Here is a 13,227-nt window from a genome sequence, read left to right as displayed (position 1 = left end):
TGTGTGTTGCGGGTGAACTCAGGTCTGGCCTACCGGCTCTGACAGCAACTAAACACATGCAGTTGATCATTTATCGTAACGTTCACATGAAGTCATTTTCATACCTCACATACTTTATAGTTTTGTTTTAAGGTAGACCGAGGCTAGCTGTCACAGGGATTATAAACTAAGCTAGCTATGATGGTTCGAGTCAATAGTCTCCAAATTCTTGTTTTCTCTATAGCAGTGGTTTTATATGTGTGTAAAATCTCTAAAATTCGATTTTTTTAATGAATTCTGAAAAAGAAATGCATATATCTTTGATAAATATCAACTGAGTGAGTCTATCAGATGTATCGAACTTGGCCATTTTTAATTTCCTTTTTTTAATTACCTTTAGTATTTGTATTGGAAAACTACCCTTTTGTCATGGTGCACACAAATGACATATTATAGAACTGTATTTAATTACATAGATTATACTTATATGTTTACAGAAACATCAGTATCTCAGCTCAGGATAGTTCTGGCTCCTAGGGACCAACAATTATCTCTAGAGTACAATAAAACAAGACATATGTACACATATAAACACTTTGTTCCTGTTCCTTAAAGGAATAGTCCTCCCAAAAATGAAAATGATCTTATCATTTATTTACCCTCATGCCATTCCATTTTATTTCTACTGTAAAGCAAAATTTAAAAAATGAAAATTAGGGATGCATTATATATCGGCCACCATATCAGTATCGGCCGATATATGTTACTTTTTAATGTTATTGTTATCGGCCCCGATAAGTAAATTAGGCTGATATCTTAAAGCCGATAAAAAATTGATTATTTCCTTCAGATGAGACACTTCAGATGTGCACTGTTGCCATGATGGTTTTGAATTGCTTGAAATATGATTGAAATCACTTCAAAAAAGGAAAAAAAAACAAAAAACAGTTAAGTGCAACATGTGCAGCCAGCGCAAGTCTGTCATATAGTCTACATAACATTATAATGAGAGAACATTATAATTATGTGCTTGGGACATGGCTTTTCAGGGTGAGACTTTTGTTTTAATCAGGCTCTCTAAAATTATGTAAAAATTTGGATATAGATTTATCGGCCAATATAATGGTTATCGACTGTCAAATATAAAGAATGATCGGTTATTGGCCAAAATCTTCATAGCGGTGCATCCCTACATTGAATATTACAGGTGTTATTTTTGAACAAACTGAAAATGAAGTCTGGAAAGTGAATGTGGATTATTCAATTGTGTGTGAAATGTTTATAGTTTAAATATTCACAGCTTGAATGTGTAGAATTTCAGCCCCATCCCCCCCCCCCCTCCTAAATGCAGGCTACTGGAATTGGACACGTCAACAAACAAAAATGTATGGTCCAATATGATAGTTCTATAATATATCTATAAATAGCATATACTTTTGATAACTTCAGTATACTGTGCAGCATATAAATATATTAGTGCTGTCAAATCAATTAATCACATCTAACATAAAGTTTGTAAATATATAATATGTATATATATATATATATATATGTATACATACATACAGTCATGTGAAAAAGAAAGATCACCCTTTAGAATTTTCAGGTTTTACATATCAGAACATAATAACAATCATCTAGTCATTAGCAGGTCTTAAAATTGGGTAATTAAAACCTCAGATGAAGAACAACAAATGACATTACACCGTGTCATTATTTATTTAACAAAAGCTAGGCCAAAATGGAAAAGCCATGGGTGGCAAACGAAGTACACCGTATGATTCAATTGCTTGTAGAGACACTTTTAGCAGCAATAAGTTGAAGGAATCGATTTCTGTATGACAGTATCAGTCCCTCGCATCGTTCTGGAGGAACGTCCCGCTCTTCTTTACAACATTGCTTCAGTTCATTGAGGTTTGTGGGCATCTGTTTATGCACAGCTCTCTTAAGGTCCCGCCGCAACATTTCAGTCGGGTTGAGGTCTGGACGTTGGCTGAGCCAGTGCAAATCCTTGATTCTTTTTCTTTTTCAGCCATTGTTATAGATTTGCTGGTGTGCTTGGTATCGTGGTTCTGTTGCATTTAGGCCAAGCTTTAGCTGTCAGACAGATGGCTTCACATTTGACTCTAGAATACTTTGGTATACAGAAGAGTAACAGTTTATGGTCGACTTAATGATTGCAAGGTGCCCAGGCAAGGTGTTTCACCTAACTTGGCACAGTGCGTTATGGCCAAACATCTCCACCTCGGTCCCGTCTGTCCGAATGACATTGTTCCAGAAGTCTTGAAGTTTGTTCAGATTCAACCTTGCAAACGTAAGCCGTGCTGCCATGTTCTTTTTAGAGAGAAGAGGCTTCCTCCTGGCAACCCTTCCAAACATGCCATACTGGCCCCGTCTTTTTCTAATTGTCATGAACTTTAACATTTAACATGCTAACTGAGGCCTTTAGAGTCTGAGGTGTAGGGTGAATTTGCTGGGACGTCCACTCCTGGGAAGATTTGCAACTGTCTTTAATGTTTTCCACTTCCTTACTGTAGAATAATGGACTTCAGATTGTTTGTAAATGACCATATACGTAACGTAACCCTTCTCAGGTCGATGGCAGCAACAATTGCTTCTCTAAGATCATTGCGGATGTCTTTCCTCCTTGTTATTGTGTGAACACACACCTGAATGCTCCAGACCAGCAAACTGCCAAAACTTCTGCTTTTATAGAGGTGGTCACACTTGCTGATGATCAGTTCATCAAAGACATTTGATTATCAGCGCCACGTTACTACTCACCCTCTTGATTCCTATGCAAGCTTAGTTAGTCACCTATTGCTTTTCAATTTTGGCTTAATATTTGTTAATTAAAATAAATAATGACAGTGTAATATCATAAAATGTAATACATTTTTAGTTTGCTATTGCTGGATCTCATGTGAGTGACAGGTTGTCCCACCCTCGCACCGATAAACACGTCATTAGAGAAGAACCACTTTTAGGAAAAAAATCCTTTGTGTTCCATAGATGAAAGAACATACAGGTTTGGAACAACATGAGGGTGAGTAAATGGTGAGTAAAAAAAGACATAATTTTCATTCTGGGTGACCTACAGTATCCCCTGTGCCTGTCCTGTTCTTTCCTCACCAAGAATATTATGCATAAATTATGTTGCATTGTCTTTTTGTGTGTGTATGTAAGTCTCACTTCAGTATCTCTCGGTGTGTTTCAGCCACATTGTTTTGCCATGCACTGTTGAAGAGGTGAGTTTATTATTGCTTTTCATTTTTTTTAAAGCAGCTGAATATAAATCTATACTGTCACATTAATTTATACATTCTTTAACTCATGCCTCTGTGCACATAGGTTGTAGTTTTACTACAGCAGCATATGGAAGTATTTACAGTAGCATACAGGCAAAAGTTTGGACACCTACTCTTTTATTTGTACAATTTTCCATATTTTAGATTCATAGTAAAGTCATCAAATCTAAGAAATAACACAAATTGAAGTATGGGAATTATGCAGTGACCAACAAATGCTAAACAAACCAAAGCAATCTTATATAAAAAAAAAAAAAAAAAAAAAAATGGTATAGTTCAGTGGTTCTCAACCCCACAAGGGGGCCTCAGCAAACTTCCATGTTGTTGCATGGTTGTTGGAGCCAGACGGGCTGGTCTGAATATTTCAGAAACTGCTGATCTACTGGGATTTTCAGGCACAACCATCTCTAGGGTTTACAGAGAATGGTCTGAAAAAGAGAAAATATCCAGTTAGTGGCAGTTCTGTGGGTGAAAATGCCCTGTTGACGCCAGAGTTCAGAGGAGAATGACCAGGGTGGATTGAGCTGATAGAAAGGCAACAGGAACTCAAATAAGCACTTGTTACAACCGAGCTCTGCAGAAAAGCATCTCTGAACGCATCTTAAAGCAGATGGGCTACATGTCCATCCCTTTATGACCACAGTGTACCATCTTCCGGTGGTTATTTCCAGCCAAAAAGCTCAAATCATCTCAAACTGGTTGCTTGACCGTGGCAATGAGTTGACTATCCTCAAATGGCCTCCACAGTCACCAGATGCAGTAAGCAGTGTGGTAGAATCCATTCTCAACATAGCCTAAATGTTGTTGGCTATTATGATTTGTTTCAGTATCAAGTAGGGCAGCTGTACTCTGTGGCAGAAGCCAGCAAGAATGAGACCGGTGGAGGAGAGGGCATAGAGATATTGAAGAACGAGCCCTATGAAAAGGATGGCGAGAAAGGACAGTACACGCACAAAATCTACCATCTCAAAAGGTATGCAGATGTGGATTTACACACCTGTATGCATACCAGTCATGACTGCGTGAGAAGCCTGGCTTTCAATACAATTTGACAATATATTATTTAACACGTTTTAGGAACATTTAAGTAATTCAAACATCATATGTGTTTTTCGTTTTGTATGTTCTACTGCCCAGCAAAGTACCAGGCTTTGTAAGGGTGATCGCTCCTGAAGGTTCGCTTGTGTTCCACGAAAAGGCCTGGAATGCGTACCCTTACTGCAGAACAAGTGGGTGGAAAACTTTGAAACAAGCTTATTGGTTATGCATCACATATGCACCAACCAGTGAAATAAATGCTTTAAAATGGTTCATTACAGTCCATTTCTATTCTAAACATTCAACCTAATTTAGTTGCACTTTCATTATGTATGATTAATCATGCTTAAATTTTTTATGTTTTAAGAATTTAAATGAACGTGAAGTTTACTTTTAATATATAGAGACTTAATTAGGATAACCGGTTGTAATTCATTGGTGTAACCTCTAATCGTGTCTGTGTTTTTCTATTGTTTTATATACATGTTTGCCACAGTTGTAACGGTAAGTGCACTGAAAACTTTGTTGGTTCTATTAAATTAAAATACCTCTTTTTGTTAATCACATGTAAGGAATGCCAATTTTCAAGACCCTGTGAAGCAATATGACAATTAAAAAAAAAAAATTCTTTAAATGCTTATGTAAATGTCATAGCCCGACTGCCCGACATAACCATAATTTGCTGTTTGCTATTGCTAGTCGATGACTGGTCATTCTAAAAGGCATTTTATTGGACAAATTTTTTGCAAACATGCATACAAGATTATTTGGACATTTTACTGAAAGTCTTTAAGTTTTACATTTGCTACAAGTTTATTTAGTCAACTTTTAGAAGTGCATTGCCATTTAGAATGCCACAAAGTTAATAGATATTGACTAAAAGTCACAAAACCTGTTCTTGATCTTCATTTTACTGGGTCTTTCATGCTGTCAATGCAATGGTATATGGTTGCCAACTGATAAATCAAATGAAATGTTGATTAATCCATCACAATTGCATAATAATCTCTCTCACAAGATATTTTTTTTATAGTAATCATGTACACTAATCTGTAAGATTATTATTATTTTTTTAAATTTTGAAACAAGTTTCCTGTCCTCAACAATTCTGCATTTATTTGATTTAAAATACAGTAAAAAAATGTAATATTATAAAATATGATTTAAAATAACTTGTTTTAAAATGTTTTTTTTTCAAAGCTGAATTTCCAGTCTTTAGTGTCACATGATCCTGTGATATTTCACTGATTAGGAATAAATCAATTCTTACTGACCCCAACCTTTAGAATGATAGCTGATATAGATCTCATTAATTCACCACATTTGATATTGAACCTGATATTGAAGCTTTTTGAGATTCTTAGCCTGTACATTATTTCATATTGTATGCACATAGACCTACCACATGTTCATTTACTGTAAAGACAATACAATGCTTTGATTTTTGTTTTCCCAGAATGAGTACATGAAGGATGATTTTTTCATCAAGATTGAAACATGGCACAAACCTGACCTTGGAACACTAGAGAATGTGAGTGCACTTGTATGTATTCTGTGTTTTCATAAAAAAACATGCTATCTGTGAATTTAATGGGCTCGTGAGAGGGAATACCTATTAAACCGGTTACATCCAGAGGTTGAGGTAAGAGTCAGTGTAAAATTATGATATCAGATCAAATTCCATTTTAACTTTATTATTAAGGTGAACGATATACCAGTAGACAAGTTAAACTGCTAGAAAACGTAAAAAAAAAAAAATGTTGGATTATTGTCACGGTTTCCCAAAGTGTTACAAAGGTTTATCCTTTGAATGCGTTTTGAAGCCTTGCCAGGGGTGCGTTTCCCGAAAGCATCGTTAGCCATATATGGTCGCAAGTTCCGTCGTTATCAGCAGAGTTCAACGAGTCGATGTTTCCCGAAACCATCGTTCCAACGAACATTCGCAAACAGCATCGCACAGTTGTGTGATTGGAACGACAGCTCTCGAGCTGTGGTTAGAAGCATAGTTTATAAATTGCATGACATGTGGACTTACTTAATAAATCCGTATATTGGGCAAAATAAGCAAGCTGACATTCAGTACAACCTGTGTCTTTTATTTAGAATACAAATGTGTTTGACATCTTTGAGTTTGTCATTTAAAGGTGACCTATAATTCAAAATTGAATTTACCTTGGTATAGTCAAATAACAAGAGTTCAGTGCCATGGACATGACATGAATCTCAAACTGGACTGTTTTGGCGTTCTCATTTAATTCACGTTTATGAAAAACACCCCTGAAAAACGGTCGGTTCTCTACACAATACCGACTGTGACGCAATAGTCGGGATCATTAATATGTACGCCTTCAAATATTTGCATAATGCCAGCCCTCAATGCCAGGCGGAACTGCGCAGCCGAAGCATGGCAGTTGCTCAGTGTGGATGTACACATGAACACAAAAGTATTTTTTAGTTCCTTCATCTGAGCCTCTGAAGAAACAATGGGTCAATTTTATTTTCTCTGGAAATTTCCAAACATTTCACCGAGTGTTTCCTCAACTTGGGCCAATACAGAGCTGGCCTCGGATCGAGCTACCAAGCAACACTTTCTGATGTGTAATTGTTCAAGTTCGGACAGGTAATCTTTCTCTCAAAATCGTTCAATACTGTTTATGCATCAGTAAGTCAAGCCAGTGACTAAAATATCAGCTTCACATCGTTTCTTTTAGTAGGATGAAAATAATCGTATTTAAATTGTGAACAAATTATATACAGAAAGCGATCAAAGAACAATCTTTCCACACAGCGCGAGTTTATCTGGACACTTGCCAAACTCGTTATGAAATCAATGACGCACGTTACTGCACAACGAAGCTCTTACTGTATTTACATCATCGTGTTTGCATTGGTGAAAGCAGAGAGAGTGCAGAAACTGCTTTGCAATGATAAGATCTTCATTCTCGCGATCAACAGACTGTCATCTGCTCAATGCTCACCATGGCAACATTTTATGTGATGGGAATAGATCTAAATACTTTAAAAACATCTCACGATTCGTTAATCTCGATAGCTGTTATAGTAAAAACGTATAATAGCAGTAGTAAAAGTATTCGGGAGAGAGTTTCACATGTAATGCGTTGCTATTTCATATGCAAGCATGTCAGCCAATCACAGCAGTGGCCGCGGTTACACTGAATCCCACAGCAGACACGCCCCTTCAAACAGAGTGTTCAAATCAGAGGCTAAAAGCAGGCTAGGAAAAATGCCATTTATTTCTAAATTATGAATATTTTTTATCTAAAAAACATACTAACATTATAAGGGTAACCCAGGAAACATTATAAAAAATAAAATAAAAAAACATTCTAGGGCACCTTTAAAGCACCGTTTTTGAAGACTGCGCATGTGCGAACGTGCTCTGTAAGAACGAGCCTATGATTAAATCTGGAAATAAAGCGAAATAACTGAGAAAAATTTGAAATATTCCTCAGATGCCATGTCTGTAATTTATATCAAAACATCTAGCATTAATTCGATCTCAAACAGTTTAATTAAATTAAGTTATTATTCCACCACGTGCGTGACGTCATAAACCGATGTGGTTGAACACCACTTTGCGACAATATGGTTTCGGGAAACAGTCGTGACTAGCTAGTTGATTTCTTCAACGATGCATCGTACCATGGTAGTTAAGCAGCGAGTTATGTCGTTGTACGGGAAACGCACCCCTGATTAACTCCCAGTTTCACAGACAAGGTTTAAACTAGTCCCAGATTAAAATGCATGTTTGAGCAGTTTGAACTAAAAGCAACTTGCACTGGTATATCTTAAAATATGTCAGTGCCATTGTTTTGTCTTAAGATGCACACCAGTCATGTTTTTTCTTTCTAAGGAACGTTTATAAAATCTACTTAAATGTTGTAATTAAACTAAGGCCTAATCCTGGCTTAATCTAAACCCTGTCTGTGAAACCAGGGGCACGTTCAAATTCAAAACGGTGCGCAACGTTTTGCTACGTTTTCCGGGTTGAACGTCATGTTTCCTGGAAACGGCGTGCACCGGTGTGCAACGGGGTTTGAGATACGTTTTCTCTTTTTTGGTGGGTGTTTCAGAACTGCAGTCCAATCAGCAGCAACATGTATATAAAGCACACGGTATTAAAGAGAACTCGCACAATGGGTTCAAGGAAAGTAATTTACTAATGTGTTCGATGCGGCTCGGTATACGCAACAACTGAGGATATTAGAAGACATGTTTGTCTTAAGTTTTATTGTAAAAATATAGGATATCAACATAATGATAGTTGATTATATTTTTAGCTTCATTGCAAGTGTATGGCATTTGGTATAGAAATAAACAATGGTAATTAAGTGCTTTTCCTAAAAATGAGAAAGAAAATACAGGGTATTAAAACAGTATGAACTACGAATAAAGTCAGTATGTGAGGCTAAATAGATGTGTTTTAGTCTGAATTAGGTAAGATGTGTGCTTCCATTTCAGTTTCCACAAATCCCTTCACTCGATTGGGATGTTCTCTTGTGTTCTGGGTGGCAAGTGCAGTAACTGTAACATCGGGCATATTTTGTAGTATTAAACAAATATTTATACCAACTTCATCAGGCTCCGAAAATTCTTCACAAAGAACACAAAGAATGGCCTTCTCAGCTGCCATAGTTGCAACTCTTGCGTCACCAGAACAGTGCGTTCAACGCATCACCGTTTCTGTTTAAAAAACATTGTGCAACGTTTTGTCGGGATTGAACGCAGCCCTGGCCTAACTGCTTATTGGATTTAAAGGGTGAAATACACACAAAGTAAAATGCAGAAAAGAAAGTCGGATATATTATAATTGTTCCAATAATTAGGCTATAATCATTTAATTGCTGGGCAAAATTACATTGATGTACATGTACATGTACATTTTTTTTTTTTTTTACACACAAATCTCACAAAGGGAACAATAATTTTGATTAGATAAACTCTCAATGTTACAATAAAGATAATTACATCCGATCCCAGGATGGATCAACCACACTTTTTTATTGAATGGATAAAGAGCACAAACAGTAGGCCTATAGCTTTGAAATATTTGTTGTGAGCATTGTTGTACTTATTTGTTGTGATCATAAATCCTCTAAATTATGAATAATAGGTTCACAAATTGGACAGTGGAACGTGGAAGACTGTGGAGGTCACACCCATTGACATTGCAGACAAAGAACAAGTAGCCCCTGGTGTAAGTACCCTGTTCTATTGAGCTGCTGCTCTCAATACAGTTACAAACTCAAATGAATCTTCCTCTTTGAACACCTATTACATATTTAATCACCAGGGTCCCCATGAGCCAAGAAAACCTAGGATTAACAAGAAATTTCACAGGTGTGTTTTCCAGGAAAGGTTGTCAAAACTAATAAATTCTCTATAAAAACTTTGTAGATGATGAAATATTGTAGACTACAATGAAACTTGTTGCAAGCCAGCCAGGGGTGCGTTTCCCGAAAGCATCGTTAGCCAACTATGGTCAAATTGTGATCATAGTTGGATAACGATGCTTTCGGGAAACACACTCCAGCATTAAAACATCAGTCGGTCTGTTGAGCGTAAAAGACATATCAGTTGGCAAATGTTGTCATAACGGTTTCCAGTGGGACACATATCCTTTACTGAGTCACATTCAAATGTCAAGATGTTTTTGTCTTTATTAGTGTTCAAACGTTTTTAATTAGTCTGATAGATAAAGTACTACTATATCGTGTATTATTTACATGTGTGCATTTGGCAGACCTTTTTATTCAAAGCAGCTTATTGCATTGAAGGTATACATTTTTTCAGATCATGTATTCCTTGGGAAACAAACTCATGACACTGACGTTGCTAGCGGGCTGATTTGTAGATTGTTTTTCATATGTCTCATTCGTTTACTATGCAGCAATACAAGTATGACTTTTTAAAGTAAAATTGAGCCTTTTCCAATCTTGTTTTTCCCAATATTTTTTGCACATTCACATAGTCAAGTGCGACAGAGACTATTTATATAGAGACATGCCACTTCCCCAATCCTTAATACAACTATATAGGGAAAACCCGTAACGCCAAAGATGGCGGTTGTATGCACATGCCCCGCCCCTCCCGCTGGAAAGCCAATCGTCTGCTTTTAACAGTCAAGCCGGAAAACATTTAAGCCTATCGTCTGGTTCCACCGACGCATCCGCACAGTTGAGGTTTGCGACAGCGGAAAATATGTTACTGTTTGAAAAGGCGGCAGATGTGGTTCCGGGAGTCTCCCGCAGATTGATAGCGGCTCCCTGATGACCGCAAATTAGTTCAAATCTCCCGGAATCTAGAGCGAGCGAGCAAGAGCGAGCACGACAGAGAGCGAGAGAACCCTTGCGCATGCGCAGTAAAAGTATAACCTGTGGGGAAAAAGGCGTTTTAAACCTTATTTTGGGGCAAAGTCATCACACTTTTTCAGCGATTTTTATCATATTTTATTAGTGTTTGTATACATGCAGTTTTTATGTCCTGGTGACCAGTGAAAGTGCCGTTCTGACTCTCTGCCCATTCATTTAGATAGGAGCCTGGTCTTGTTAGTCCGAAATAGCTGCCCGGAGGCGTTGCCAAGATGGCGGCCGAGTGACATGACTTGCCTAAAAGGACTTTGAGTGCGACTAAATGAATCACCAATTTTGCACCCTTCTGATGAAGTAAAAAATTGTATAAAATAAAAAACATTTTTATTTTGTATTTTTTTTATTTATTACCTTTTCATTACTTTTTGTTTGGTCGCTAACAACCAAAAAAATACCCAAGGTTAAATCCATGTGTGTATTGTGCTCCAAAAAGCCACTTGGTGGTACTGTAGTGATTGGGCCCGTCATCGCTGCTTGCAACTATATTTATTATACTTGTTTCAAGGTTTCAGAGGCTTTGGAAGCCTTTAACATGCTCAAAAACTCATGAAATTTTGCACGTACATCAGAGTCGAAGCAAAAGGTAGCACACGTAAGTGGCAGATAATCTGACATCAGTTTACTGCATGCAAATGTCTTGCAGGATTCTGCAAAGAGCCACAGGGAATTAAAAATGCAAACCACGCCAAAAGCTGTCAAAAATGCTTGTGCTTGAAGCAAGACACTTTTTCTCTTTTTACACACGAGAAGCTTCTGATCTTGGGCCCTATTTTAACGATCGGAAACGCAAGTGTCAAAGCGCAAAGCGCAAGTAACTTTGTGGGCGGATCCCGGCGCTGTTGCTATTTTCCCGGCGGGATAAATGCCTCTTGCGCCTGGCGCAAATCCAAAAGGGGTTGGTCTGAAGTAGCTTCATTATTCATAGGTGTGGTTTGGGCGTAACGTGAAATAAACCAATCAGAGCGTCATCTCACATTCCCTTTAAGAGCAGGCGCGCTTGTTCTAAAGCGGATTCCTATTATAACGGCGGATTTGCCAGGAGCGGTTCAGAGCCGAGGAGAGCAACGTTCTCGTCAGGGCCGTAAAACACAGAGAAGTGACATTGGGGATGGAGAAACCCACCCAAATTAACTTCTGTTAAACAGGCGTATGATAATTTGGGTAAATGTGTAAGCTACATGTTTGCTTTTATAATAAATTGTCTATCTATCTATCTATCTATCTATCTATCTATCTATCTATCTATCTATCTATCTATCTATCTATCTATCTATCTATCTATCTATCTATCTATCTATCTATCTATCTATCTATCTATCTATCTATCTATCTATCTATCTATCTATCTATCGTAATAATGTATGATTTGCAAAAATGAAAACTGCTGCTTAGATGAGAGAATCAAAGTGTATGCGCGTTGTGCACACGCTACATTGATTATGGCCAAGCATGCGCTTATAGCAATAGCATAATGAACAACGCGCAACGCGCCACTGACTTTAGACTAGGTTTTTTCTGGTCAGTGGCGCAATTGTTTTATAGAACAGCAAAATAGCATGAGGGAAAGTTTGCGCCGGAACACGCCTCCTCTTTGCGCTGAACCGCCCCGGGGAGCGCAAGTGTATTTCTTAGTTAACCGACGTGTGTCTGTGGAGGGAAAAGTCCGCTTTGCGGGGGTTCAAAATAGGAATGATACATGCGTCAGTTTACAAAGTCATTTGCGCCGGGTGCAAGATAGGGCCCCTTGTGTTTTCAGTGTCTAGGAACAGCTCAGTCTGCTTTAGTGGTGCTCCACGCAAACGCCATCTCTGCAAGAGCACACCAACCATCATTTCAAATTTGTAAATTATTAATAGTACTGTTGTTGTTGTTGTATAGTCATATTGAATGTGTTCATAAACAAATTAGAGGTGAGTTTTTTCCATACATCTTATTTATCAACTGTAAAGCCACATTTTAAAACTGATAACAAAAATACATTTATGTATATATATATACACATATATATAGTAGAAGCTAAATCTAAAGTAATAAAATGGCATAAAAGAATATATATATATATATATATATATATATATATATATATGTGTTCTTATATATACACATATAAGCTAAATCTAAAGTAATAAAATGGATATTATTTTATGCCATTTTATTACTTTAGATTTAGCTTCTAACTCATTTTATTAAGTAAAGTTAATGACGTATATGAGAAAGCAAGACCAATTTAACAAGGTCTGTGGTTTCAAAAATCATGCGTATAGGATGGAAAATAACTGTAACGTAATGCTCCTCTGGCATTGATTAGCTAGTTAAGAGTGTTTGTGTGAGGGGAAGGAGGGATTATGGTCTAATGAAGCAGTTTTCTCTGGTGTCCTGGCTGTCCGTGTCTTTGGGCCCTATCAGACTCTGGCCTCAGGCATGGCTGCAGGCGTTGTGCTGAGAACCGTGACTTGGGTTCGAGTAATTAAGGGCTTATATAGCCTGGCACACAAACAAACCTCTGCTTT

At 37.4% G+C, this 13,227-nt stretch overlaps 1 protein-coding gene across 1 annotated transcript in view; it reads left to right on the top strand.

Annotated features, from left to right (window-relative positions):
- LOC130082491 (phosphatidylinositol transfer protein beta isoform-like) overlaps window positions 1-13,227 on the top strand; it is a 29,165-nt gene that overhangs the window by 247 nt on the left and 15,691 nt on the right. The window contains exons 2-7 of the mRNA XM_056247345.1: window positions 3,197-3,227; window positions 4,115-4,260; window positions 4,425-4,516; window positions 4,822-4,829; window positions 5,782-5,856; window positions 9,460-9,543. Coding sequence (XP_056103320.1) covers window positions 3,197-3,227; window positions 4,115-4,260; window positions 4,425-4,516; window positions 4,822-4,829; window positions 5,782-5,856; window positions 9,460-9,543 — 436 coding nt within the window. The remainder of the gene's footprint in view (window positions 1-3,196; window positions 3,228-4,114; window positions 4,261-4,424; window positions 4,517-4,821; window positions 4,830-5,781; window positions 5,857-9,459; window positions 9,544-13,227) is intronic.

This window comes from Rhinichthys klamathensis, unplaced genomic scaffold (genome assembly GCF_029890125.1).
Source record: "Rhinichthys klamathensis goyatoka isolate OS25496 unplaced genomic scaffold, OSU_Roscu_1.1 h1tg000046l_1, whole genome shotgun sequence".
Lineage (NCBI taxonomy): Eukaryota > Metazoa > Chordata > Actinopteri > Cypriniformes > Leuciscidae > Rhinichthys > Rhinichthys klamathensis.
This window is presented reverse-complemented; position numbering and strand designations above follow the sequence as displayed.